Here is a 27,843-nt window from a genome sequence, read left to right on the forward strand (position 1 = left end):
GTAAACTGTGTTTACAGACAGTGATTGGTGGACGTTTTCCTGAGTTCATGCAGTGACGTTCACAACAGAATCAGACCCGTTTTAAACGCAGTACCACCTGAAGGTCTGAAGATCACGTCTAGTACTGACTTTCAGCCTTGTCCTTTGAGCTCACAGATTTCTCCAGTTTTTTGCAGACTGGTGAACCTCTGCCCATCTTTACTTCTGAGAGATTCAGCCTCTCTAAAATGTCTTCTTGATACTATTGCTGTTTCAAAACAAACCATTAATTCCAACATGAACTGCTGATTGTCCCTGTTTTCATTTATGGATGAAAATTTAGCTCAGTTCTTTCTAAGGCTTTAGCCAATCGTATAGCAGCCAAGAACATGTTGTGCCTCCATAAAGCCTCTCTCTCTCACACACACACACAAAGTAAGGAGGAGAGAGGTTTTATTGGTAGTTGCGTCAAGGTGGAAAGAACATTTTCTTGCCCATATTCCTGTCTGAGGTTAACAGGCAACATCCGTCTCTTCCTCACTCTCCCAAATGCCTCGTGTTGATTTCTCGCCCCTTTACCTCCCTGTCGCTGCGTCTCCCTCCAGCACTTTTATTTCTCTGTGTGGGAGATCACCACAGCGGGCACAGGCGCACAGGGACCCTTTCACGCTGCTGATGTGCTCATAGGCTGCTGGTTCTAACCTCATGTGGCCCCGGCCTGTGAGTTGGGAGAGGTAAGGAAAGGGATTGGTGCGCGTTAAATGTCACGCAGAGACAGCAGGGTGCAGCTATTACAGAAACACTCAGGTGGAGATCAGCCCTTTTACTCACTGAAAGCATTATGAGATCCAGTCTCACGGGTGCACATTATAGACCGTGGAGCAGATATTGATCCAGCACTTCGACTTTCCTTATATTACCACACCATATAGCTGTTTATAAGAAGAAGCAAAAAGTATAGCTAAAATATGGCTTGATTCAACAAATTCGTGGCAGATGGTGATCAAAATAACTAGAAGTTTTTGCCATGTTGGATGCACGAAGGCAAAGGGGTGACAATGTTTTTGCCCGTGCCTGTTCGAATGGCTTTCTGTTGTGTTAGCAAAATATCCCACGAACCACTGGACTTGTTTTAATGAAGCTCTCAGAAAGTGATCAATGGATCTACATCTACAGCTGATTACCTTTTGGAGTCAACCCAATTCAAGATGGCCACCAACAAAAATGGCTCTAACTCAGTCACTGTTAGAGATATTGAGGTAAAGTTCAATGTGGTAGTAGCTGAGAGTCATCCTCCTCACATACTCAGAGCGTTAAATCTTATAGGATCTTGTAATATTCCTTGACATTGTGTAGCATTCTGTTTAAGGTTTGATCAAAGCAGCTCCAACTCCGTTCCTTCTCATCGTATGACGATCTGATTATAACTCTGGCAGGAAAGGTGGCGGGCGACATGCATTCCTTCAAGAAATGCTGGGTTTTTAATTTATTCCTTTGGTCCCAGAAACACGGACACTGTCATAATTAAGAGAGATTATTCACCTATTTATACTTTCATTAGGTAAATAGCTTTTTGTTTTTGCAATATTTCAAACCAAAAACTTCACTGCTTTTTTTTTTAAAGCTTTCTTACAAAAAGTAAATGTCTGCACTGATGAGTCACAGGATAGAAAAATCAGACACAGTGACTGACTGTGTGGGAAGGCAGAGAGTTGTAAATTTAGGCAGAAAAGAATAAAAGAACAACATATATATATATATATATATATATATATATATATATATATATATATATATATATATATATATATATATATATATATATAATCCTTGAGTTCTTTACAACCAAGTCTCATGCTATGTTAATGCTAAGACTTAAATGAATGTCTGGTATGTTAAAGGTGAAGTATTGGATTTTATTTTCACACTGGTAGTTAAAAGTGGCCCAGGGGCAGACTATATCAAAACATGAGTTAAAGTTGTTGAGGTAATTTAGCTCAAAATAAAAAGGTTAGCTGAAATGAGCAATAAAAAAGCCACTGGAGAACGCAAAACCCTTATGTCTCATTGTGCGTCATTTAAAACTGGCAAACGGTTTTTGTAAGAAGCTGTTTTTAATGCTTACGTCAGCAACTTTCCCTTTCTTTTTTGCAGCATATGCGTTATATAACCCCACTCAACGACGTACGCTCTCATATTACATAAAGGTCGTTGAAAGATGCAGATCAGTATAGCTTTGTTTTTCTTGCTAGTTTTTTGTTTTTTTTAAAGAAAATTTAGCATTTACTGAAATGCTGTACTAATATTGTACCAGCTGGGGTCAGTACACGGCCATGCAGTTTTGAAACCTGCACAGTTTGAGGCAGCATGCCACAGCACTCCATTACTCAGCAACACACATGTATAAGTATATATATATATATATATATATATATATATGTGTGTATATATACATACATATATATATACTTAAATATATAAAGACGCCATGTACAAGCAGAGCTTCTGGGTTTTTTATTTTTAATAGCAAAAAAATTACTCAAAAATAATACAACAGGACGTATCAAATAAAGATGAAAAAAGAGAAAATTTACCCGGTCTGTGTCTCCACGGCAACCCCTCATCCTCCCCTTAAGCTCATCCCAGTTTGCAGCTTTAGTGTTTATGAATGTGTGTGTGTATATATCTATTTATGTGTGTGTGTGAACACTTAATAAAAACAGAAACAGAGCTTTCAGGAATACTTCTGATTGCTGCACATGACAGTCTGCTGGTGAAACAAACAAGATTTCATAGAGTGCGTGTGTTTGCATGGTGTGTACGTATAAGCCGCCAGGATGCCCGTTTTGAAAAATAAAATGGGTCAGAAAAAGGAAAACACGTCGCTGTAATAAAATAGTCCTTGATGTGTGTGTGTGTGTCGGAGAGAATACCGTGAGGGAGAATGAGTTGGGTTGAGACACAGACCCTCTGAACTGTGGGAGCTTCCGTTTGCTCGCAGTAATGACGACAATCAAAATGACATGATGATGATGGTGGCGGTACACAACGATGGAAGTCAAGAATAAAACAAGCTGGAAAAGAACTTTATAAAAAGGGGAAAATGAAAATGAACGAGTGGCTGTGGCACAAAGTTAAAAAAATAAAAATAAAACAAGGTTCTTGACTTCAGAAGGCAGGAGGAGTTTAGAGTTTCTAAAATACCAGCTCACTTCCTGCTCTTTCTTAATAAAATATCCCACATTTCCCCCCCTTTTTTCCTCCTCCCTCGCTCACTCTTTCAGTCCTTTGTCACCTGATTAGGTGGTTAGGCCAAAAATGTTCAGTGAGGATCCAAGCAGAGGTAGGCGACTCCGCTGCTGATTCTTTTCCACCAAGACGCTGATCTCCACCGGGCCTCCACACTTTAGAAATCCTTTGTCCGACTGCAGGGGTTATATATTCATCAGCGTCAGGCCACAGAGGAGACAGAGAGACAGGACCGGGGGGCAGATGGAGGGTCGCAAAGGTGCTCCACACAAGGAAACGGCTCTGTTTGGCCTGACGGCGACAGGTCCTTCACTCTGCCTGCGAAGAAGTGTCTGCACCCGTCATCTCGCCTCCATGTCTCCTTCCTTTTCATCTGTCAGTCTGTTCATCGCTTCAGCACCTCCATCTGTCTGCTCATAGGCCTGAAGGGGCTGAGACGCTGAGAGAGGAGGGCTGTAGGCTCGGAAGAAAGTTTTCTTTATCCCATTCTCTCTCTCTCTCTCTCTTTCACTTGCACTTAAAGAACAATTTATGCCATATGTTAAAAAAAAAAAAAAAAAACTTCACCCACACCATACAGTGTCCCGTCGAAACGCCGCCCCCATCGGTAAAACACTGATTAAACTTGCTTTCTCTTTCAGGCACGCTCATGAACACACACTCACACACACACACTCTTGCACACTCAGTGAGTCTCTCTGCAGGGATGGTTTTTGAGGGCCTATGTGCTATGTCCCATCTTCTTCTTCTTCTTCCTCCGAACAGTAGTCTCGCCCCTACAAAGGCAGGATTACAGAGAAGAGAGACGGTTTAACAAGAGCACAATCAGAGTTTTCACCCTTTCTGTTTTGTTCCAATTATAAATCCCCACACACCCCCGCCTGTCATCCATCCCTCCACACACCTGTTACTCCATTCACATCTAAATAAACCACCTATTGGCAGGTGCTGGAACAGAAGATGCAGCCTGAGATAGTAAACTGCTGACAGGAAAGTCAAGTTTTCTTTCCTTCGCGGAGATGAGCTGATTTGGTCTTCTCTTCACAGCCAGCGTGATGAAACACACACACAAAGCACTGAATAAAATGAACAGATATGCCACGGACTTGCAGAATACAGAGGACCTTTAATGTGTAAGCCTAGAGGGACCAGTAAAGTATCTTGCATAAACTTTTTTCCGTTTGCCACTTATTACAGATACAGGATGTCAATGTAGGCCTAAAGTCTGAGAGGGATTATAGGCTGAAATACTGTGTGCAAAACGGCTTTCCTTTCGCAAACAAAGTGAATAATCCAACACATTATTGCCACCTGCTGGAAAGGAGTGTAAAACCCTGTCAAGCCCCGTGGTTCAGCCTAATCCAGAAATGATACGAGCGTGTGCAGCCATGTCCCAGTTGGCTGTACGCACACAGATACAGAAATTACACTGAAGCTTTAAGGGTTCCAGTACGACTCTATGTCTGCTCCGCATTGGTGTTTTTGAGTATCTTCGCAAACATAAAGCAAATTTGTGTGATGCGGCTACCACGGGGCAGCTTTAAAATCGATTTTAACCAGATTTGTTGCTGTCCAGCGTTGAACGGGCAGCAAGCCTCATTGGGGTCCAAGCTGTTAGCTTTTCAGAGATCCACACACAAGCCCCCGTTAATGTGAAATACCAGATCTTTCACTCTGCCACCATAAATTCTTCTTAAAGATTTTTCTTTAGACACTGCCGTCACAGATAAAAGCAACCCTCTGGGTGTTTAGCTTTTTTCAGAAGTGCATAGAGTTGTTTTTGTCCCTGCATCGAACAGGAGAAACTCTGCCTTGCTTCCATTGTGGTCATGCAGTTTGGGGGTCATCAGCAGACCATGATGAATTAAATATGGAGTTTCAGAACAGGCAGTTCAGGAGCAGTACTTTTCCTGACAGAATAACTCTCTTCTGGAGAGGAAGTTCAGCTCTGCAACTTTGCAGAACTTTTACATTACACTATGCACCTCAGTGGAGTAAAAAAAAAAAATAAAATGCAGAACCTGACTTTTTATTAAGCTGAAGACAACCGCTGATTCTGGTTGTGAACCTTTCAGGCATAAACACTGCAAAGGATGCGAGTTTGCATTTAAAAACTATAATCACTCATATCATCCAATAAACAAGACATCAGATAGAGCAAGTTTAAACGTAGAAAGTAGTGCAATTCTAAAGCTTTTGAAAACGAAACCTCTAATTAATCTCTGCTACATCATTCTTCACTTCACTGTTTTCTCTGACCAGGCATGAGCTTCCAGTGTGATTCAAGAGGCAAACAAAGAGTAGCTCATCAGCTGCAGTGATCACCTGTCCGTCCCCCCACCCCCCCTCACACTCAGAGCTTTGTTTTCCGCTTGTAGCCGGAACAGCAATCTGGAATGATGGATGCTGTTGTTGTCGTACGGCCTGGCCCCTTTAAATTTCAAAACCCAGCTGTGTCTTTAAACGCTCTGAGATTTATTCCCCCGCCCCTCCCCACAACATTAGGAGCGGGCAAACACATTCACAGACCCCCCACCCACCCTACCACTTCCCCCCAGCCCCTCACCTTCTCGATCTTCTCATCCAGCATCCTGAAAAATTCCTGCTGGCTCTCTGACGTGTGAATACTGAGGGGAGGGAGGGAGGGAGACACAAATGGAAAAGTGAGCGACAGGAAGTTGAGGAGGAGAGAAGGGAGGCAACAAATGCATCATGAGAATTTTCCATTACACCCCCCACCCCACCATCGCCACACACACCACAGTACAAAGACACACACACACACACACACACTAATGAATTCTCTCTGCAGTGAGAGAAATTGTTGGTTCTGGAGGCTACAGATAATTTATAATTCTTTAAAAGTACGATCCCCATCTCTCATTAAAAGGCCAAATAATTCTTTCTTGTGCACACAAAGGTCTAAGGTTGGCCAAGAATTAACTTTACAAGAGCCAGACACAAAATATCACTAACTTTAAAACATCATAATATTTACTTACAGGAGTCGAAGTGCATAAAAGGAACACGTTGATCTCACCGTAAATTTCACTCAGCTTTCAGCCCTACAACTTCAGCTCTTCTTTTCCTTTTATTTTTATATAATCTCTTTTCAGTGGGTGGGCAAAAGAAACTCTTTGCAAAGTCTGCTAGCATCTGCTTTGATTGTTAGGTCCTACCAGTTGTCATAAATGTTTGCATACAGTTACAAATCTGCATTAAGTTCACACTTCAACCTTAGAATCAGAGGGTTCCTAAACATTTTCACACATTTTCAGACTCAAACTTCCAACTTTTTCAATGTTCAACCTATTCTTGACACAAAGGAACAAATGTTTTTTTGCAAATTTACATTAGAGGGTGTGCACAGTTTGTGCTTACATATCAGAATTCTCCAAAACATAAAAAAACAAAAACAACAAAAAACAACTTTAAACTGTACACAAAATCTGTTTTATTCTCTGAGGCATGGCCACACATGGCATGTGTCCGTGAGTCCTGTCGGTAAATTAAAAAACCAAAACACTGATGGGTAAAATATTAAATTCAAGGCTTAATGTGGGGGCTGAACCGAAAAATGACATCATGGTGACCATGTTCATAATTTATTCAGCATTTTATTTTTAGAAAATCAGACTGTTCCTAGATAAAAACACGGTCTGTTGTCTTTTTTCATACTTATCCAAGGTTACTTTTTGCGCTGAGTCAACAAACTCTATAATGGCTGCACACTATACAGGTAATTCAGAGGGATGACAAATTAAAATCCTAAAATTTGATCAATCGATCAATCAACATTTATTTATAGAGCCTGTAATGGAAAATTTGAATTTTGTTCTTTTCCATAGTAAAATGTGTAATGATAATTATGATTCTTGTAATGAAGTTATTCTTCTTCTAACTGTTATATTTTGTATGAAGGTTTAAAATGCTTTTGTTCTTTGTTCTATATGGGAACTGAGGAAGGCTCTGGTCCTCCCTTACTCCCTTCTTAAACTGGCCTTGACTGATTTGTTCTCACTCCCTGTTTTATCAGATCTTCCTGAGAAATGAAGATGCTCAGTAACTATGTAAAAGTGTGGCTTCTCCTGACTGAGTTCAGTGAGTGGGGTCTCCAAATGCTCTTTTGCCTTCGGAATAAAATTCTTTTCCAAAGACAAAGATTGATCTTTCTCGTGATTCTTCGAAACAGGCATCTCACTACCTGTTAATTTTTTATTTGGACGCTACAAGCCCATTACAACAGCAAAGAGGTGCACAAAGTGCTTCGCAATACAAAACAATTAATAAAACTAAACGAAAATGTCGGAGTGCCAGTAGGTATTAAAAGCCTGCCTGAATAAAAAAGTTTTAAGATTAGATTTAAAAAGGGCCAGATCAGTGAAGTCCTGAGGTAGTTGGTTCCACAGTTTGGGTGCAGAGACCAAAAAGGCCCCGTCACCCCAGCGTTTTGTCTTTAGACTTAGGGACAAATGGTAAAGATATATTCGTTGATCTTAAGGTCCTCTCATACTCACTGAAACTACTACATCAGCTAAATAAGGTGGACCCCAACAGGGAGGGAAGCAGGATCAGTGCATCATGGCAGGACTTTTTCTTCAGGCTGGTTTATTTGATTTAATTTGAGTTTTTTTTTTTTTTATATATATATATATATATTATCCAAAAAATAAATGTATCAAACAATATTGTCAGTTTTAACTGTATCTTGTGAAGCCACTACAGGGGCCGCTCTGGACCACTTACTTAGACTTGAGGTTCGATGTAGCCACCTCTTTCTGCGGTTTGCCTTTGAACTCCGCATTACTCTTCTCCTGAAACACACGCACACACACACACACACACACACACACCATTAGTTTTCATTAACAGCTGATAAAACAGGCTCAAAACAAACAACTCATATCGGCGGAACAGCCACACCACAGAAAGAAAGCGACAAATCAAACCTGAATGATCAAATTAGGCTCGTGGGACGTGGGTCACAGATAGAACATATGTGCCTCTAATAAAACCGTTTATCGGCTCCGATGAAGGACGCCGGCGCTACACACGTTACCGGACCACATGTTTGAGTTTCTGCTATAGTGAGATGCGGCAGGGATTCTGACAATCCCCCCTTTACTTCTTGCAGTGTGTGTGTGGGTGTAGAGCTCTCACTGAGAGCAAACACCAATAATAAGGTCACGTAGCACGACTCAAATTCAGGTTTGACCACATTTAGAGCCTATGTAAATATGTGGTTCGAAACCTTCACCTGAAACACCTGTCGTTCTGGTGACCGATGTGAAGCACAACAACCATTTCACTGATGTCTATCAAATCGTAAAGAACTGAAAAAGGCATTATGACGTTTGCAACAACATGACTCATGATGAGTTTTTCCTGACGTCAATAAATACGAAGAAAACTCACTAAGTGAGTCACTAAGTTCAGATCTTATGAAGCAGGGTTCTGTGGAAAGATTATGAGCAAATATTTGGCTTACCTGTTGTAGATGGCTCTTTAGATGACCTCAGTTTGGCTATGAAATGTTGAGATGAGAGTTTTAAGAAAGCAACAATCCACTTTGAGTTTTGACCCGATTCATATTAACAATTAGCTCGTCACTTAAAGAGCTACCTACAGCAGGTAAGATATTACCTGTTCATAACCTTTTCACGGAACCCTACTTCAAAAGCTCTGAGGTGCTGCCTTAAAAGCTGTTTACAGATCTTTGAGATGAACGAACAAACACATCAGCTAATGCACTTTTTGCACAAACCCTTGAACGGAGTGTAATAACATTGTGCACAGCAAGTTTCAAAGGTTGGTTGTACTCATTCACTTTGATAAAGTTGTATGTTTTTAACCACAGTGATATAATTTGTGGCGCGGTGATCCTGCTTCTGTTTTACAGTCAGGATTTATTACACCGGTCATTGTTTCACCACTTCCTAGGATGCCAGGCGGCCCATTTATGGAAAACAACGCTAACTTTGTATTCACTCGACATAACAACACAGCGAGCTGGGGAGGAAGTAAATCTATTCCGAGAGATAATCTGCTTCAACTTATTAATTATTTACAGCGTCGCAAAAGAAATATTGAGCACTAAAGTCATTTATGAGAGCTGGGCGCAAAAGAACCTCACCATATAAAACTTCCTCGTTTTGTTTTGAAACCCCTGGATTTTTCAGAGGGACGTCAGACCAACCATGCGATCAGCCCACACATTCCACTCACACCAGACTGCACCTGTTTGCGAGGCACCTTTCTGAGTTTTTTTTATTTATTTTTTCATTCGTGTGTATTTTCGTGCTTGTGTAAGGGGCAGTAGGTGTGTATGTGCGAGCAGACAGAGCTGTCGTTGGACACAAACAGAGAGGCCTGTTCGCCTGAGCTGTCAGAGAAAGGTTTGAGTCTGTGCAGATGACAGCCTGCCGGTGGACTAGCAATGTGTGTGTGTGTGTGTGTGTCTCACCAGGTTCTCTTGGTTGCGTGCGTTCACTCGATTTTCATCCCCTCTCATGTACTTCACCTCCTCCACTCCCTTCATCTTGTATTCATCTGAAAACAGAGCGAAAGAGGGCCTGATTAAAGCGGAGGATTTAACAATTAGTCAGACAAGAAGCACTAATTATTTTTATTAGTTCAAACACGGATTAAGTGAGAAGCTGACACAATATGACATGGCCAAAAATAGTTGTCATATTGGCTTTGCTGCACCGTCACCGCATTATATTAACATGACTGATGATTTTTCCATCGACGGTAGATGCAATTTGTTGCCGGTAATCCGATAACCAAGACCTGATGCGACATTTCCGAAAACGTACACGACAGCTGAAGGGTAAGTAGGAGCGGGGAATTCATCTTCTTACCATTTTAGCGACAAAAAAAGAAAAAGCACAACTCAAAATGTGGCAGCAGGAAAAAAAATGGAAGCGGACGTATGATGCATATGTGAAATACCTAAGAATAGGGGAATAAAAGAGAGCACTGATAAGAAGGAGCAAGATGGAGGGGATTAAAGATGAGTTAAGCAGCCTCTTGGCTACAGGGACAGATTAGACAGTTAATGCAGTTAAGACGAACCCTCTGCGTTGGTGAAAGCACTAACTTGGTTTGTAAATTAAGACAGCCAAAAGGTTAAAGCTTTTATCTGCAAAACCTGAGGTTTAACTGGGACCAGTCAATAACACAAAATTCAAAGATATTCAACTTTCTATTCTGTAAATCAAAGAAATGAAGGGTTTACAATCTTGCAGTATACTTTTATTTGATGTAAAATAAATGAACAGTATAAAATACGTGATTTACCATTGGCTGTAATAACACTTGATGGTTTCGTATTAGTGAGCACAAAAATGAATCAGGATCCTTTTGGGTCAACGCATTCCATCTGCCAAAGAAACTAGCGACGTTCTGAAGGAATGCGTGTCGCCGTCAGCTTTCCACGCCTAAGTTTTGAACAAAGACCTTCTCTGATGAGTTGCACCTCAGAGTATGTGATGGGGATGACTCTTAGCTACAACCACGCCAGATTTTAGCACAATATCTCTAAAACTGACTAAGTTATAGCCACTTTTGTGTTCATTCTGGCAGCCATTTTGAATTGGGGCGCTCATACAAGTATGTCCAATGATCACTTTCTGAAGGTTTCATTGAAACCTGTTCAGCAGTTCATGAGACGCCTGTATGCCTATTCTATCTGTCCAGGAAAGTATAAGTATATTGCTGTAAAGCAGCTCAGAAAGGGCAATTAGCCAATCAGAGCGCATCATCCGGTCTGACAGACGCTGAAACGCAGCAGGACGAGCACACGTAGCTGAACACCAGCTCAGAGCGGAGAGAAGTGAACTCCCAAATAAGCTTTTTTCACAGCAAAACCTTAAAGAGTTGAAGCCAGGGCTGCTTTTCACCCGTGCACCTGCCCAAAATTGGCTGTGCTGCCTAAAAACCGAACTTCCTCGAAGTGGAATGCAGCCTTTGTTAACACACCTGGCATGCTCTGCTCATCAAATCCAAAATGTCAGCTGTGAAATAGGCCTGCTGTTGAGTCGCTGTGCGAAAAGAGAGCCGTCGCACCAGCAGGCACCAGGCTCGGCTGAACTGAGCGGACCTGATGCCGAATTAGACCAAATGAGCTGAAAGGTGATCAGCGGTGGCACCGCTGGTATGTCGTTAGGTTTCTGTCGAGTTGTTTTTCTGGTAGAGCAGAACTTCTCACAGACATGAAACGTTTGTGTGTAATGCACCCAACCTCGAGTGAAAGTAAAACAAACCGTGTCATTAACTTCGCACTGCCTTTACTGCTCGTCTTTATGCGGCAATGTCAACAAACGTGAAAACTTTCCTGGTGTTTCTTTCGTTTGTTTTTTTCCCTCTTATTCTGCATTTGTCATTTAAGACTTTTTCTTTCTCCACGTTTACCATTTATATGAAAAGAGTCCCCGGTAAAGTCACAAATAAACAAAACAAAAACATGTTTGACACATTTCATAATAAAAAAGTTAATGATCCATGTATGGCAATAGAAACTGATATGCTATAGCCTGTCTGGTATTTAACTAAAACATGGCTCACATGACTTTACATTTGCAAATTTAGTGTGATTACTTCATGGTTAAAATCCATAAAGTGGCTCATGATATTTTACTGACAGACACACGAACACACAGACACAATTAAAACTATTATTGTCTGCTTTTCACCTTTTGACAGTGGATGATAACTATTTTTACTGCACATAATGTTGATTAACAATAATATATGCTATATAACTTTACATAGAGCACGTTTAAATATTCTCAAACTGAGTGAGGAACAACACAAGCACAGATCTCAGTACCCAGCTAATAAAGCAGCCATGATGGTGATAATACACACATAAAAACTGGGAACGCTTATCTGTTACACATCTTGTATTTTGCCCTCCCTCTGTCAGAAGCTGTAACTTTTGTGTGCTTGTATCTCTTCTGCCCCTTTGTACCCAGCTGAAGGGTTCGTCCCTCCCTCTGCTTACAGCGTGCCTACACCTCAATCACCTGTGCGCGCTTCAGCACAGTCACCCGTGTCTCTGCATGCGGACACGTGCGTCGACCAAGAGCCAAACGCAGTCCCTGACAAACGGCGTTCGCGTTGGAAAGAAATAATAAAACTGCAAAACGACCCGAGCGGGGACTGGCTTGAGGAACGAGACAAGAGAGAGAGAGAGAAACTAGTGCCGACTACTGTTCTGCTGTTTATCTCAGGAATGTAAACGAGTCGGAGCAACGCCGCTCCTGTCTGAACATGCCACCACACACACAAACAGTTTTCTAACGCAACGCAGGCTCGCCGGGCTTAGATCCGCTCGGTAAACACGCAGCACCATTAGGGTGCTACAGCAGGAAACGGCATTAGGAACAATTTCCTCAGAACTCCTGTATAGCATAATGAAAATATACACTAATGTCAAGCTATGTAAGCTGCCGTTGGATACAGGGGCGGTGAAAGCATCCACTGCAGGCGATGCAAATTCATTTAAATGGAGATTTTCATATCAGAACTGTGTGTGTGTGGGAGAATAGTTTGCGCTCATCAAAGTATAGCAAGTATAATGTTATAGACGCATCACATCATAGACTTAAACAGAGGCAAAAATCGGTGAGTAGCGTTTGTGTGTGTGGCAGTCATTGTCAGAAGAAATGACATGGGTGTTTTGTGACGCCGTTGCCGGGCTCGCTTTGGGTGAAAGAGAGGAGAAAACCGTCAGGGAGGACAGATGAAAGGGAGGAACTATTTTGAGAAGCCGCGGTTTTGCACTGTGGACATCTTTCCCGTCCCTGATTAGAGACCGGCGGTATCAGCGCTGACCTTAAGGATCCGACAGCCGCTGCAAGTGCACGCGAGAGCGTGAACGTGCGTCTACTTCAGAGTCAGAAAATCTTTGAATCAGAACAGTTGCCGACGAGTGCCTGTATGGGTCGTGAATCATTTAAAAGGCCTTATTTGGTTATGCGTGTGTCTGTTTCGTAAGCGTGTAAGTGTGCAGTCACAGCTCCGGCTGTGTCACTCTGTCCTTCCTGCTGTGTGTCCTCTCTACAAGCCAAGTCTGGCTGCAAGCCATCACTCCCCGGTCATGACATTTACACCTGAACACGAAGCCTCGTCTCAACCCCATATTCACACAATCATACCTATTGGGTGGAAATCAGTAATAAAAAACAACTGAAGACTGTGCCTGATATTTTAAATAGAACTATTTCTAGTAAAAAATAAGAAATAATAATAAAATGATACGAAACAGAAATTTAAAGATGCACCTATTGCTTAGCCAATGACCTGAATCAAGCGATTTTTGGCTCAACCGGTGATGCGCCGATCTGGTTCTCAGAAACATGTGAACTACTGTAATTACTTTTATGTTAGGTTGTATTTGTACAAAAGCTTCTGTCCAACAACCTGGAGGATATTATCTGTACATTTCCGGTACCATCAGATTTACAATTTTTGATCTTTAACCACTGTTAGTTCAGTTAACCACTGAGTGGGGTCACTACAGCAGCGATGATGAAGGAAGTGCTACCCTCACCTTCTGAACCCTTTTTCCGCCCCCCACCCCCCCGCCAGACCAGAGGCTGAACCTCTGACATTTGGTTCATCGAGCACTTCTCCGTTCCTGTGCCCTGCAGTGGAACTGTTTTCATTGGCTACAAAAATGTAAACAGGAACTTTATTGGTTTAAAGACTGAGATTTCCTTTAGGTTTTAGGTTCCTAAAGAAAGAATGGAGAGTAAAAGTTCATTCAAGATGGATTCTTCAACTTGTGTTTCCCCCAAACTGGGAACAAGGAAAAATGTTTCCAAATATGGACTTTGTTTTACCAGAATGTCTGAGTGAGATGCCAACATTTTTTTATTTTTATATTATTTAAAGAATTACTCCTGAACAATCCTGTTTTACTTCTGGGAAGTTCCACCATCCTGCTGCAGGTGATTTAGACTAAACCAAAAAATAACTTAACTAAATCTCCTGTGTAATCTGCTGCAGAAGGACAAGAGCAACATATTCCAGCACCTTCAGCATAACAAATAAAAATAACTACATGTGTTTAAAGGGCAGCTTGGCAGTCTGGTCAGAATTAAACCATTTCTCCAAAGTGAGGTGGTTCAAAAAGAAATCTACAGCAAGTAAGATATTAACTGTTCATCACCTTTCCACAGAGCCTACTTCAAAATATGTAGGCTAACTCTTTAGCATAACTCAAATTTGTCTTTTTGTTTAAACGTCGGGGTGTCACACGAAGCAACCACCACCACACGTGGCACTTTGTTCGCTATCTCCCCTCCGATCTCATCTCTCTGCGATTATCGGATATCAGCGGCTGCCGAGAGAGAGAGAGAGAGAGAGAGAGAGAGAGGGAAAAAGAGAGTGTTGCTATTTTCCCTCGTCGCCCCTCCCTGTTTGTGTAATGGAGTTCAGCCTTTTCCGGTTTTTGTGCGAGGGCAACTGAGAGGGTGGTGTGGGTGGGGAAGGGGGTCTGAGGAGGCTAATTGCTGGAGTCTGGCAGCCCAAATATCTGGGACACACGGCGTCCTGGACCGGCTTTAAAATGTGCTGGTGGCAGATCAGTGCGAGGAAGAAGAGGGCTCAGAGTGTAACTAAATACAGTGATACACACACCCCCGACACCACCACCACACACACGCACACAGAGTCCACTGGGGGTGCATTTATGAGCATGAGCGAGACAGACTGACTGACCAGAGGCAACCAATATTTTCCACCTCAGTCAGAAGTAAACTGGATGCAGTGAGCAAATTCGATCGGCGCTGGAAAGTGTGTGGCGAATTCAGCTGTGCGAGAGTACACAAGAGGTGACATTAAACTGTAACAGCGTCACAGTTACAGCAAACTGTGAGACAGCGGGAAAAGATTAAATGAAGATGAAAAGTGTGTGTGTGTGTGTGTGTAGGGAGGAGTCTTAAAGGGGTTTGGATAACTAATCCACCAAATTCAGGTCATTTATATCCTCCATCTCTACACAAACACGTCGCGGACAAGTTCATATGGTAGCCTGTCCCATCGACAGCCACCCTTAAATTCCACTTTAATCAAAAGACAGCAAAAAGGACAGGGCAGCCTGGGAGGAAGCTGGAGGAAGGGATGTGAAAGGACACGAGGTTTTGACCTAATGTTGTGCAAGGGACGAGAGGAAAAGAGCCGGAGAGAAGAAATGCTGGGAGATGAAGGCAGGAAGAGGAAGGGGGAGGGGGAGACCCAAAATAGAGTGACAGAGAGAAAGAGGAAGGGAAGAACGAGGCCTTGGGCAGGGAGGAGAAGAGGCGACCCAAATGAGACAGAAAAGTTGAGAATCGTGAAGAAAAAAAAATGCAGCTGCATCAAAACACGTCACTCTGCCTTCCTCTCTCAAGGAAAAAAAAATCCTCCTCCGACTCTCCCATCCTCCGGCTCGCTCGGGGTGGAGGAGGAAGAGGAGAACGTGTCTGAGAGGGAGTAGAAGGGATGGGAAGAGAGCAAGAAGTCAAGGAGCGGCGTCAGAAACGTGGTAAGAGGTCTGGAGAGGAGGGGAAACGGTCAGAGGGAGGCAGGGATGATGGTGCTGGAGAGAGTAAGGACCTTCTCGGGTCGTCGTCTGCCACATACACCAACCTCCACCAGCCTCCACCCGACTGTCTGCTGTTACACCAGAGTGTTGCTCCTAATTCCTAATCGCTGTTAATCCCTCCGCCACCCATCATCTCTGTTTCATCCCCATCCCTCATTACGCAACATCCTCCTCCACACAATTAAAGCTGGAGCTGCAGCCGTTTCTGATCAGCATTAATGACTCTCCTGTCTGGTTTTAATTGATCAACTCTGGAAAACTAGTTCTCCAGTGTGGGTCTGAATTCTTTCACGTGTCCATAATTACAATCTGACAAGCTGAAATGCAAACAGTGATAGTGTTAAACACCTCAAAACTGAAAAAGACACAATATTATCAATTTAAAACCAATAAACGGCTAATAAAAGGCAATTATTTGCAACTGTATTTTTTAAAAAAGGGAATAAAAACAGAACGAAATCATTTCGGAATAAATTAAAACCAATGTTTACTTAAAGAAAATCTAAAACGAGATTAAAAACTCATTTCTATCAAGCAGTGTCTAGAAAAGATGCCTGATGCTTAAGGAAAAACAACGCAGAACAAAACAGCAAAATGATTTTGGTTCGAAAAGACATTTCAGCAAGTTTAAAAAAAAAAGACTAACATGCTGCAAGACTGTGTAAAAAAAAATTGGGATTATCTTTTCCATGGACATAAAAAAGATTGCAAATTGACAGAATATTCACAAGCACAGATTAAAAGTTTCCACACCCAAAGAGAGCTAAAAGCTAATAAAGCTAATCAACAGACTGAGGTTCTGAAGCAACATGTTCTTCATTTCAGGCGACACCTTGCTCAGAAAAAGACCCTGACTATTTCAGCAAGACGATGGTTTTCCAACAACGTGAGTCCAGATGCTGAACTGGTAGCCTTAAAACTTCAGGAACTGGGGGTGGAAATTAAGCGTAAACGGCATAAAAAAATGTCTCCAAGTTGCCGCGTTTGTCCTCTCTTTCGGTTACAGTGCGCCGCTAAAAGAGGTCGTGCAGCTGTGTGCAAAAAATATCTCTTTTCTGTCACTTCGACGGCACCCTAACACTGATTTCACAAAAAAAAGAACACAAAGTTTTGGTCATACATCTCACAGTGTAATGGAGTTTTTTCCAAAGATGTGATCCGTTGCAAACGCTGCCCGCCTGACGATAAAGTTCAATAGTTTCATCTCATTCCCTTCTGAATGGCTTCTTTAAAAATTTATGCAGCCACTTTAAAGCATCTCATTGTTAATGGATGAGATTTATGTTGTTTATTCAAACTATTATATGAAAAAAAATGTTTTTAAAAACTTTGATAGTCTCCCTTTTAAGGATGCCTTTGTGTCTGCTTTTTTTTTTTTTTCTGTTCCCAGCTTCCCAACATCCCTTTCAGTTGCTGTGCGTCCCCCTCAAAGCTAAAATAAAAATGACAGATATCAGTTTTTATCAACATGCCACCAACTACTTCCTCTCTTACATAAACTGTCAACAAAGATGACTCCCATAAAATGGCTGCTGGTGAGAGTTATTTTCTGAAATAGAGAACTGAACGCCCTGCCAGAGGAGCTATAATGGGAAGAATATAGTGCCAGGACGGGGAGGGGTGGTGGTGGCTTCACGCTGAGCAATTAATCGAGTGAAATGGAGCCGTGAGCGCCGTGTGCGAACTGACCAGAGAAGAGGTCTCCGTTGCTGTAGGCCTTGCCGCGTCCCTCCTCGTCGTTGGGCACGGCCGACACCTGCTTGGCCGAGGTGCAGCCCATGGCCTCAAACTCTGAAACTCCTCCTCATCGCACTCGCACCTGGCCAGCAAACAGAGAAACACAGATTTTGTTCACGTGACAAACTCAATAAAATGCGCTGGCTTTTTCAATCGCCCGCCATGATGTTTTTACCACTGGACACATTTTAATGAAACATTCAGGAAATAACCCCTAGCTGAACGTCTGCAACCCGATTAACATTTGGAGCCAATTCAATTCAAGATGGCTGCCACATCCAACTGACCTCAGAAAATACAAAAAAACAGCAAAAAATTCAGTCAGTTTTACAAATAATGTTGCTAAAATTTGGTGTGGTAGGAACTGAGAGTCAGTCACAAGTGCTACTTGTTGAACGAGATCTTTGCTTAAAGCTTTAGCATTTGCTGCTGGAGTTGACCTTGTTTGTCTGTTAGCAAAATATCTCATGAACCACTAGGTGGCTTTTAATGACACTTTCAGAAACTTTTCACTGGGTGTACGTCTACAATTGATTTACTTCTGGAACCAATCCAAATGAAGACGGCTGCCCCAGCTAATCGACATTAACCAACACAAAAATGGTTATAACTCAGCCAGTTTTACAGAGGCTGGGCTAAAGCCTGACGCCATTTATGACACGCACTCTGAGCGTGACGTCTCGTGATATCGCACGAGACCAACGTTCATTTCAAGGTCTGATCGCAACGTCTGCAACTCTTTCACATTACTCGATCTCAGCCTAAACCTCCGGCGTTCCTGCTAGGAATGGTAGGCCTTTAATCTTTGTTTGTTTCGCGCTGCTCTTTGCAGACGTTACTCGCTAAGCGTTGACCGAAGAAGCTCTAATTTTCTGTAAACTGACTAAATATTACACTGAACAAAGAAGAAAAAAAACAACTAATAATACAATTCACTTAACACTTCATTATTGTGTAGCACATCTGACAGCGAAAGCCTGGCACCCAGCAGGACGGCTGACACAAAGCTGTGAACGGCGCTGTCAGTCAATCCCTCACACAAACACATCACACTATAGACGTCAGTCACATCCTGGTCAGCTGTCGCCGTCAGATACCGTCTGCCAGTGAGAAAACCGCTCGTACACGCCGAAAAAGATGACAATTATCCGTCGCCAGATTTAAATCCGAGAGGCTGCAACACGAGTGAGAAGAGGAGGAGGAGGAGGAGGAGGGTTGGGGCGGCCCTTTTGATGGTAGAGCAAGACAAAAAAGGAGGTCAAGAAAAGGATGGACAATAGGTGGGACGGAGAGAAGCTGAGGGGGAACGACGAGGGCAGGCCTTCAAAAGCGCACCGTCTGCCCCTCCTTCCACTCTCGGAGCGTTTGAAGTTTACAGAAGGCCGGGGTTTAGGCTTCCTTGTCTCCGGACAAAGCAGCAGGTGTACAAGCTGCTCGGAGCGGGTAACATACCCATCCTCACGGGCAAGCGCCCTCCTCCTCCTCCTCATTTTCAGTCCGGTTCCCGGCCACTGTCAAAATACAACAAACCAGGAGCGCCGTTTAAATCTTTTGCACAGTACCGTCTGTGAGGTATCTGTGACGAAGGATTGCACAGATGGATCTCCCAAAGGGCTCTCTCTCTCTCTCGGTGAAAAGACATTAATCTCTGGAGTCTGAATGCAGATTATACGCATGAGATTCTTAAAGGACCCAAAAGCGAGGCAGAATTGTACCGGGGGGACCAAGAATCAACACACACACACACAAACACACAGAGTTGGTGTTTGTGGTGTGAAGTGTGAGTCCAAATCTCTAGAGCACTTATCTGTCTGTTGCAGGCCGACCGGGACACCTCTTACCACAACTACAACTCCGGACGCGCCTCAATTACGTCTCGCTCTCGCACGACCACACGCACAGCCGGAGAGTCTGAATGCAGTCTGAGGCGCGCTGATCGCCAAGACACGGAAGTAATCTCGTCAGGCATAATCTGCCTCTCCTGAGCGAGGATTCTGCAGCAGTCAAGGCGAGGTGCAGCAGGATGATGAGCAAAGCGCTACAGAAACAGCAAAAAAAAAAAATGGGGGGGGGGAGTAAATGAAGCCAATGAGAGAAAAAGGAAAAGAGGTCCTCTCTCTACTTTGAGCAATTAGTGCTGAGCTGAAGGGAATATTGAATCAGCAAAGAGCAAAAAAGCTCCCCCGTTGAAAACCTCTGGAGGAGAGGAGCCGTATTGAGACGTGTGTTCGGCACTGACAGATTTCAAGTTTCAAAGGGTTTCCAGCGTGTGTGGGCAGCGTCTGTTTGAAGGGCTCTTGATTTGTGTGCATTTAAGCACCAAATTTTTAAAAAAGGAACAGGGCAGAAATAGACCCGGCAGACCCAGAACTGTTGTTGTGTGCAGGGATAATGTTAGGCTGTGTGGAACTGAAAGCTGCTATTACTTGGGTTACAGCTAGTAGGCGGACTATTACAAAGTCGGAGGCACCTATAAATACATGCAGGACAAGTGAGGCCTGGAAAAAGGCAAAGGGTCACGGAGTTTAGTGACACAAAAAGCGGGTAATTTTTTTTTTCTTCTTCCCATTTTAAGTCAAAAACCCTTAGAGGTATAGTTCAGATCTTCTGAAAGGGGGGGTTCTGTGGAAAAGCTACGAGCAATTAATATCTCACCTGTTGGAGAAAGGTCTTTGAAAGACCTCAGTTTGGAGAAATGAGATGAGCTGACGGCAAAGTGGACTGCTGCCGCCTTAAAACAACTCCGGTTTCAACAATTTGCAAATGCCATGCATGCAGAATGCAATGGAAATACTACAGCTGCTGCCTCCATTTGCGTTTGAAAATAATCATTAACTTCTATGTTTATAAGCATGTAATACTAAATGAAGTCTGTGTGAAGAACAGTTAAATTTAGGCGATTAGGGTTGTTTAAGGCGGCAAAAAGCCACTTTGGTCTCGGCGCCAGTCTGACTAGCCGTTAGCTTGTCAATCTTGTCAGAATTAAACTCCCATTTTTCCCAAACTGAGGTTGTTTTACATGTTTTTCCATTAAAAAGGTCACACTTTTCATGCAGAATTCTTGTTTTTGATGAATTCATGAGAGATATTTCTACTGTGGTCCGTTTTTTATAGCTATGTCTTTTGTATTTCTTTAAAATGCAAAGGCCATGAAATGTCAAACAAAACAAACAGAGACAGCAAGAAATTATGTCTAGAACGAAAATTGTATAAAGCTTCTTTTTCATTGCCTCTTTTATCAGCTGAGTGACATCAGACAATAAATCCTCGAGAGATGTTCTCATCGGAGCTGTGGGAAAGCGTAAAGAGAGAAAAACTGCCCCCACCCCGACCAAACAGGAACTTAATACCCACCAAATACTACGTCATTATCACAAAAATACCATTGACATCTAAACTTCCATAACACTGGTGGACATATTTTGTTTGTTTGTTTGTCCTCTCTTTTTTTTTTTTTTGACATTATTTTTTCAAAAGGGGTGTTCTGTAGCACCCTCAGCACCCCCAGTTCTAGGTCGACACCTCAGATCCAAACCGTCCAGCCTGTGATATTAAACTCAAAGCTTGTGGCGTTCAAAGAAATAGATGATTTATAATGATTTTTTTTACTGCATAGAATTAGGATGAAATGTGCTCTGATTGGTTGAGCAAATTAATTCTAAAGTAAATCAAAATCTTTTGAGATATTCACATTTTTAACGCTTTAGAGAAAGGAATCTAGAGAGACAGCCTCTGTTTTCTTATTGTCCAAACTCATCCAGACCTGGAAAACACTAAAATCACACTTCATACTTTTCCAAACTTTTTAACACCCAGGCTATCCAAGATATTGACCGCTAATAACCTTTCCACAGAACCCCACTTCAAAAGATCTGATTTATCTTTTTTAATTTGGATGCTGAGTTAAACAAGTTATTCTCATGAAAACTGTTTGAAAACAATCCCCTGCCCGTCAGATTATTTATTTATTTATTAATTTATTTTTTTACTTCTGCTCTTGCTGTCAAGTTCTGATTCCTACCAAGTAAGAGGAAATTCTTCAAAGGTACAGGCAAAGCAGAGAGACTTCACATATTCAAAGTCTGACTAAAAGGACATGTTTGTGGGCAAAGAAGAACCGCTGTAATCAAAGGCTACTTGGGTGTGCAAGTGCTGAACACTTGTTTGCATCCTCCTACTCTTTTTTTGTTTGTTTTTTTTGCATGTGTTTCACTGTACAACGAGATTACTTTTAGACTCGGGAACTCCAGCTGGAGGTTCGTACTGAGCTGCACTCAGCAGCGACTCTTTGCCACAGGCAGGACCACAGCGGGGCGTAGCTCGGTGTTGATTTAACCCACAGGACAGCTGGACGGTGTCCCTCGGAGCCCGCTTGCTCCTGCGGGCTGAAAGTGTGTTAACGGGACAAGCTTAGAGTCGGCAAAGATGCCCGTGCCAGACACACGTACACACGCACACTCGAGCTCAGACTGAGCCGACATGATCTGATAAACATGTGAAAGGGATAAAGGTTCTTAACGGCATCAGGATCCACGCAGCTCCCTCAGACTGCTTCACATTCAGCGCAAATCATGCTTGGTTTGAAGTCGCGCACATGCCACAACGTCAGTCCCTGCGTCGCTTTCATAACAAAAACTTGCACAACACTTGCCACAGAGCAAGCTCCCTGTGAGCAATCCGAAGAATGTCAAAAGACCACGAAACGTGGAGACACAAAGTTTCAACTCATCTGCGACATTTTTGACCTCAAGGCAAACACGCGGATCCCTAAAAACGGGTCGGACTTGGCAAATATAGATACTTGCTCACTCCGGCGTCCTTGAAGGCGAGATGTGATTCAGTTCTGTGAATAAGCCGCCTGTACGAGTCAGTTTGTCGAAGGAGGAACTCAAAAAAAAACAAAAAAAAACTAAGGGCTGTGGAGGGAGGTGTGCGTGTACATGCTTGCACAAACTGAGCTCACAGTGCCGAGCGGTGTGCAGAGCGAGGGTTTCTCAAACACTGGGCTGTGCCACAGGCAGAGCGAGCGGCCTCCCAGCCTGAAAAACTGGCTCAACAGAAGCGAACGAGTGAGAGAAGTCACAGAGAGATTTATAGTTTTTTGGTGAAACAGCGTGGCTTTTTTTTTTTTAAACCCCCCTGATTTCCTGCCTGGCCTCCTTTAAGAGCAGGGCTTCACAGTAATGAGGAAGATATCAGCTCGCTTGTGAGGGGAGGTTTCTCACTCCAGGGCAGGCGACCTGTGACAGAGGGCAGATTAATTCTCCGCTTTGTCAAGCTGCAGAACTACGTGCTGATCCACTGCCCCGTAATAAACTCAAGTGAACTGATCGAGTGTGTGTGTGTGTGCATTGCAAAATACTGGTGGTGGGCCAAGTTCAGCAGAACAGGGTTTGCAAAATCCAAACAATGAATGTGTTAAATTAAAGGCCTTGAAGGAACGCATATTGCGATTGCGGAGTTCTAAACTAAAATAATCCTATAATGAGACAGGATGGAGTTGGAGCCGATTTGGTCCAACCTTACAAATCGGCTATAATGTGCGATCGTTAGCGCTTGAAGTATGTGTTGAGGATGACTCTCAGCTACTACCACACCGAATCTTCGCACAATATCTGCGAAGCTGACTGAGTTACAGCCAGTTTTGTGTTGGCTAACTTCGACTGTCTTGACTTCAAAAGTTAATGAGTCATGTAGGTTTACATCCACTGGTGACTTTCTGAGAGTCTCATTCGAATCTGTTCAACGGTTCACAAAATATTTTGCTAACAGACAACCAGGGTTGACTCCCGTGGTTAATGCTGACGTTTTAGGCAAAAATAGAGCAGAATGTGTAGCGCATCACACCGGGTTTTAGCTTAAAAACTGTAACATTTGCTGAGCTGCAGCCCTTTTTTGTGTTGGCTAAGGTCAATGACCAGTGGCAGCCGTCTTGAATTAGCGTGCGTCCAAGAGTTAATCAGTTGTAGATCTACCTCTAATGATTACTTTCAACAAAAGATGCATTTGAAATAACCACGTTTGCTTTCATTTTAACGGATTATAAAACACACGCACACATAAACTCAGCAAAAATCAGAAAAGTGCTCATTTCTGTGGCTGAAAACGATTCTTTTCGGTAAAATAACAGAAGTTAGCATGGACTGTTGTTGTGCAATACAAGGCACACACACACGCACACACGCAGCAGGAGTGTGTTACAGGGAGTGAAATAACTTTCATATTGCAAGTGGAGAGGAATGAAATCTGCACTTGAAAGCCCCGAGTTTGTGCGGCTTTAGTCAGCGAAAATGCAATAACACTGAACTCTGCAACATTACGTCTATTGTTTCATGCTCTCTTCACTTCAGTCTCATATCGTGTCCGTTACACAACAAAACCCCCGTGTGACTCAAGCAAATCGTTGAAAAAGCGGGAGTGGATCATCATGAACACGTCACCCAACAGATTCAGGAGACTTTCAAGTACATTTATTAAGGATGCCCTGCTCATTAGTCATCACATTAACTGTGTTTGTTGCATATGAAGCTGGTTAGTTAAGATGCACCACAGGTAACGCTGTCCACTTGATTGAATGGCTCACCGGAGATACATTTTAATACCAGATGTAAAACAGACATTGTTAGACAGGTGGCGAGTTTGGGATGCTCTAAACGTTAAACAGCAGCTGTCCTTTCCTTTGGCAGATGGCTAATCAAATAAAACTTGAGGCCTTTTTTTTATTTCAAAAGCTTAACATTTAGACAACCAAGACGTTTAATCTAACAACTGATTTATTTGCCTCAAGATTTACCATGAAGATTGTTTATTTAAGCTGTTTTGCTTGACTTAAACTGAGTAAGAAAGACGATAAAAGCGTTCACAATGAAGCACGTAAATCTGTTGAAGTAGACCCTGAAAATAAAGCTATGAACCATAACCACGAATGTTATGAGTTCCTAAAGTATCGCATCAAGCCAGTATAATTTTATCCGCACTCCCAGCGTTACTCTATATTTGCACAATGAAAAATACATCACAAACATGGGACAAGCTAAATATTTTCACTGAAAACTAAAATGTCATGAGCTGGCGAGGTGGAAAAAAAAAACGTTTAGAAGAGTACGCATTTTGGGCAGAACTGCCAGGCTTAATATTTACGTTTTTACATTTAAATTTTATATACCTACACTAGAAAATGAAGTCTATAAATACGTATGAATAGCACAAATTTCAAGAGTTCCCATCCTTTCATGGTGCCTGTACTCTACATGTACACCATGTTGTTATGTATGATCTTGTTGCAGCAGCAGATCGACCTGAAGCTGCAGCTCCTGATGGAGGGTGGCGTCTGCGTGCTTCAGTACAAAACCCTGGTCCACTACATCATAATATTTACCCTAACCACGCAGCAAGCGTTTCACCTCTAATCTTGTCCCGGTTTGAGCGTGTCGTCGGCCTGACAAAGCCACGGAAGCCCCACCAACACGGAAATGCTTTCGACGATGCTCGTGCTACTCTCTTTCGCTACTGTTTTGCCGTTGAGTGTCTCTTTCCTTCTTTCCAGTGTTGGAATGGAGGTGATCAACGGGCATGGAGAGACGTGGAGAGATGTGAAAAAAAAAAAAAACTAGGGAAAAAGGAGGGGTGGCAGATCTTGTACAGGAGCGCCTCTGTTCTGTTGAACAAACCTGCAGCCTGACATCGACAGACACATTGCACACAGCCAAGGCAGGCATTAGGGAGGCTTACACATACATATAGCCTGGTGAGGGGCCTGTGCTTCTCTCCCAGACCCATAAAAGCCAGCCGAGCTGAAACTGCGAGGTCTGCTCGGCATTTCCTTACACGACTGCGGCTTAGAGAGAACTCAAAGAGGCAAAAAAAAAAGATGAAAACAATAGAACAATAACGGAAAGACGTGTGCCAGACTATTCCAGAGTGCCATTAACTCAAGCAACGCAATTCAGATTTCAGCTGCAGTGAGCCACATTTCTACCAAACCATACCGGAATGTACGCTTCCACGTAAAGCATGCGCAGATTAGAGGATAAAACATCTCCTCTGAGGACTATTAAAGCCTGGCATTTACACCGCAGAGTTCTCGAGAACAAGAGCTACTCCCTGAAAGACCAAAAGGCATGTGGTTCTGCATGTTTTGTTCCCTGTGATAGCACTTAGTCCTGCCGATTCCTACTGTGCCAAGAGTTCAGTTCAGTTCAGACAACTTTATTTACCCCCAAGAGGCAATTCGGTTTGGCAGTCGCCCAGAAGTATAAGCAAGTCGGAGCATGACGTGATTGATTCGTTGATTTCAGGGCGAGCAGCAGAATCACAAGTATGAAGAAGTGATAGATGTCACATGAGAATATTATCCTCCTCAGAGTTTTGTCGATTTTCTTTTTTTCAAGCTGCCATTGCATTTATGTTTACGCTCGACTTCAGTTCAAGTTTGCCTGTTGAATGTGTTTCTCAGAGACAACTGCGAGGCTGACAGAGTAGGGCCTTCTCCAACGCAGCATCCAAGGTCAGACTTGATTACGCTGTCTCACCCAGATCCATCTGAAATTGCTAACAAACCAGCCCACGAGCTGCAAAACGAGAAAATGCCCACATTAATATTCATCGGTAATTACCGCGACTGAAAGAAACAAACATCCGCGTGTGCGTAACTGGCGAGCGCGCTGCAGGAGAATTGTGAAAGCCATTTTCAGACGAGAGCCTGCTTGTGTGTGTGTGTGTGAAAGAAAACAGACCGAAGCGTTTGCCTGTTCCAGGCGAGCCTGCGTTTCACGTCTCAACATGGCCGGTGGGACACCGTGTCTTTCCCCTCAGACACAAAACCGACGCTCCTCCGCGCAGGTTAACAAAGCTTTCCTTCACGCCACGCTCCGGGAGCCCAATGACGCCCGGCGTGGAGTTGTTATTGTTTAAAACCAGCCAAGCGCTGACATAATGAGCAATGAGATTAAAATGTTCTCCGTTTTTTTTTTGTTTTGTTTTGTTTTGTTTTTCTTAAAAAGAGAGAACAGATACATCCATGTGTGGTGAGCCACAGGTATGCAGAGGGTTTTTCTGCACAAAAACCTCACAGATCAAATCACATCTCACTTATCTGCCTTATTTTAACACCGAATACTGAAGACAGACCAACTTTAAAAGAAATTAAAAATCAGTAATTGGCCATGCCTGTATGTACTTAATCAATTACCAGCAGCTGCCACAGCCAGCTTACTGTGGACCGAAATTTTAATTTGAGTAAGCAAGTCTTGTTTTATTTTGTTAAATGAATAACTAACTGACTGTCAGGTCTCTTTTTATGGAAGAGCTAAGATCCATCTGAGCAAATGTTACCTGTGAACAAGGCAGTGGGTGATTTCTTGTTAGGGGTTTAGTTTTTTGTAAAAGCAGAAACACATAACAGACCTTACACCTTCTTTTACAACACCCCTGAACTAGAATCATATCTTTATCTTCTTATCCTCCTATTTTCACCTTCCTTTCGCTTTTGATGCTGCTGACGCTTCTTGCAAAATGCGAAAACTCGAAATAGGCTGTCGTTATCGAGGCACGAGCCTGCTAAAGTCTCGCCTGAAACTTTTTAAAAATCTACCGTGGAACCAGATGTTAGATGTTACTCACATTTTAAGGAAAGGAACGAGAAATAGAAGTAATAATAACAGTAATAATAAAAAAATCAGTACTGCACTCTGTCTCCATTCCTTGTTCCAGCTGGACTCTGAACACGAACTGTGCTGTAAACACAGTAAGGGGCACACACACACACACACACACACACACACACACACACACACAGATGCCTCTTCATCATGTAATTGACACGAGCATAGGAAGCTTCACCGCCGATCACTGCTGGCATAAACACCGATAAGACCCTGCAGCGTTGTTTTCGTCCACCGATCGGCCCATCGACTGCAGCACAGCCAGACGTATAAAACCCAAATACCAGAAATGAGCAAACTGGTTGCCCCTTTTCTTTTTTTTTTCTTTCAATCAGGTCGAAAACTGGATGGTCCAGCGATGGCCTCGGTCAAACGGAACACAAAGGGATCATGTTCTGCTGGCCTTGTGCTTTCTGCGCTGCAACACCGACTGCCTCATCACACCCGGCAGTACCGGCAGGAGCTCAACGCCCCGCAAAGCAAACACAAACGACACGGAGGGCACGGCCATGGGAACTCCTTCCCACGCCCACCGACCGGAGGAGACATCCTGGTAACCATGGAAACCCTCCACCTCTTCACACCGTGACACTGCAAGTGCTGAATGATGACCCCCCCCCC

The 27,843-nt window shown here is 43.0% G+C and overlaps 1 protein-coding gene across 3 annotated transcripts in view; it reads right to left on the reverse strand.

The window, feature by feature from the left end:
- Nucleotides 1-2,470: 2,470 nt before the first annotated feature.
- The window catches only part of zgc:92140 (uncharacterized protein LOC447854 homolog), a 26,831-nt gene continuing 1,458 nt past the window's right edge, over nt 2,471-27,843 (reverse strand). The window contains exons 1-6 of one of the 3 annotated variants that reach the window (XM_037974152.1): nt 26,296-26,440; nt 17,513-17,642; nt 9,692-9,777; nt 7,975-8,042; nt 5,795-5,855; nt 2,471-4,004 (exon numbers count right to left, since the gene is read on the reverse strand). In XM_037974152.1, coding sequence (XP_037830080.1) covers nt 3,957-4,004; nt 5,795-5,855; nt 7,975-8,042; nt 9,692-9,777; nt 17,513-17,603 — 354 coding nt within the window. In that variant the 5' untranslated portion in view covers nt 17,604-17,642; nt 26,296-26,440 and the 3' untranslated portion in view covers nt 2,471-3,956. Of the gene's footprint in view, nt 4,005-5,794; nt 5,856-7,974; nt 8,043-9,691; nt 9,778-17,512; nt 17,643-22,369; nt 22,499-26,295; nt 26,441-27,843 lie in introns of those variants that run through there. The other 2 variants (XM_017407210.3, XM_017407208.3) reach the window with 2 other exon arrangements.

The sequence above is a fragment of the Kryptolebias marmoratus genome, linkage group LG24 (genome assembly GCF_001649575.2).
Source record: "Kryptolebias marmoratus isolate JLee-2015 linkage group LG24, ASM164957v2, whole genome shotgun sequence".
NCBI lineage: Eukaryota > Metazoa > Chordata > Actinopteri > Cyprinodontiformes > Rivulidae > Kryptolebias > Kryptolebias marmoratus.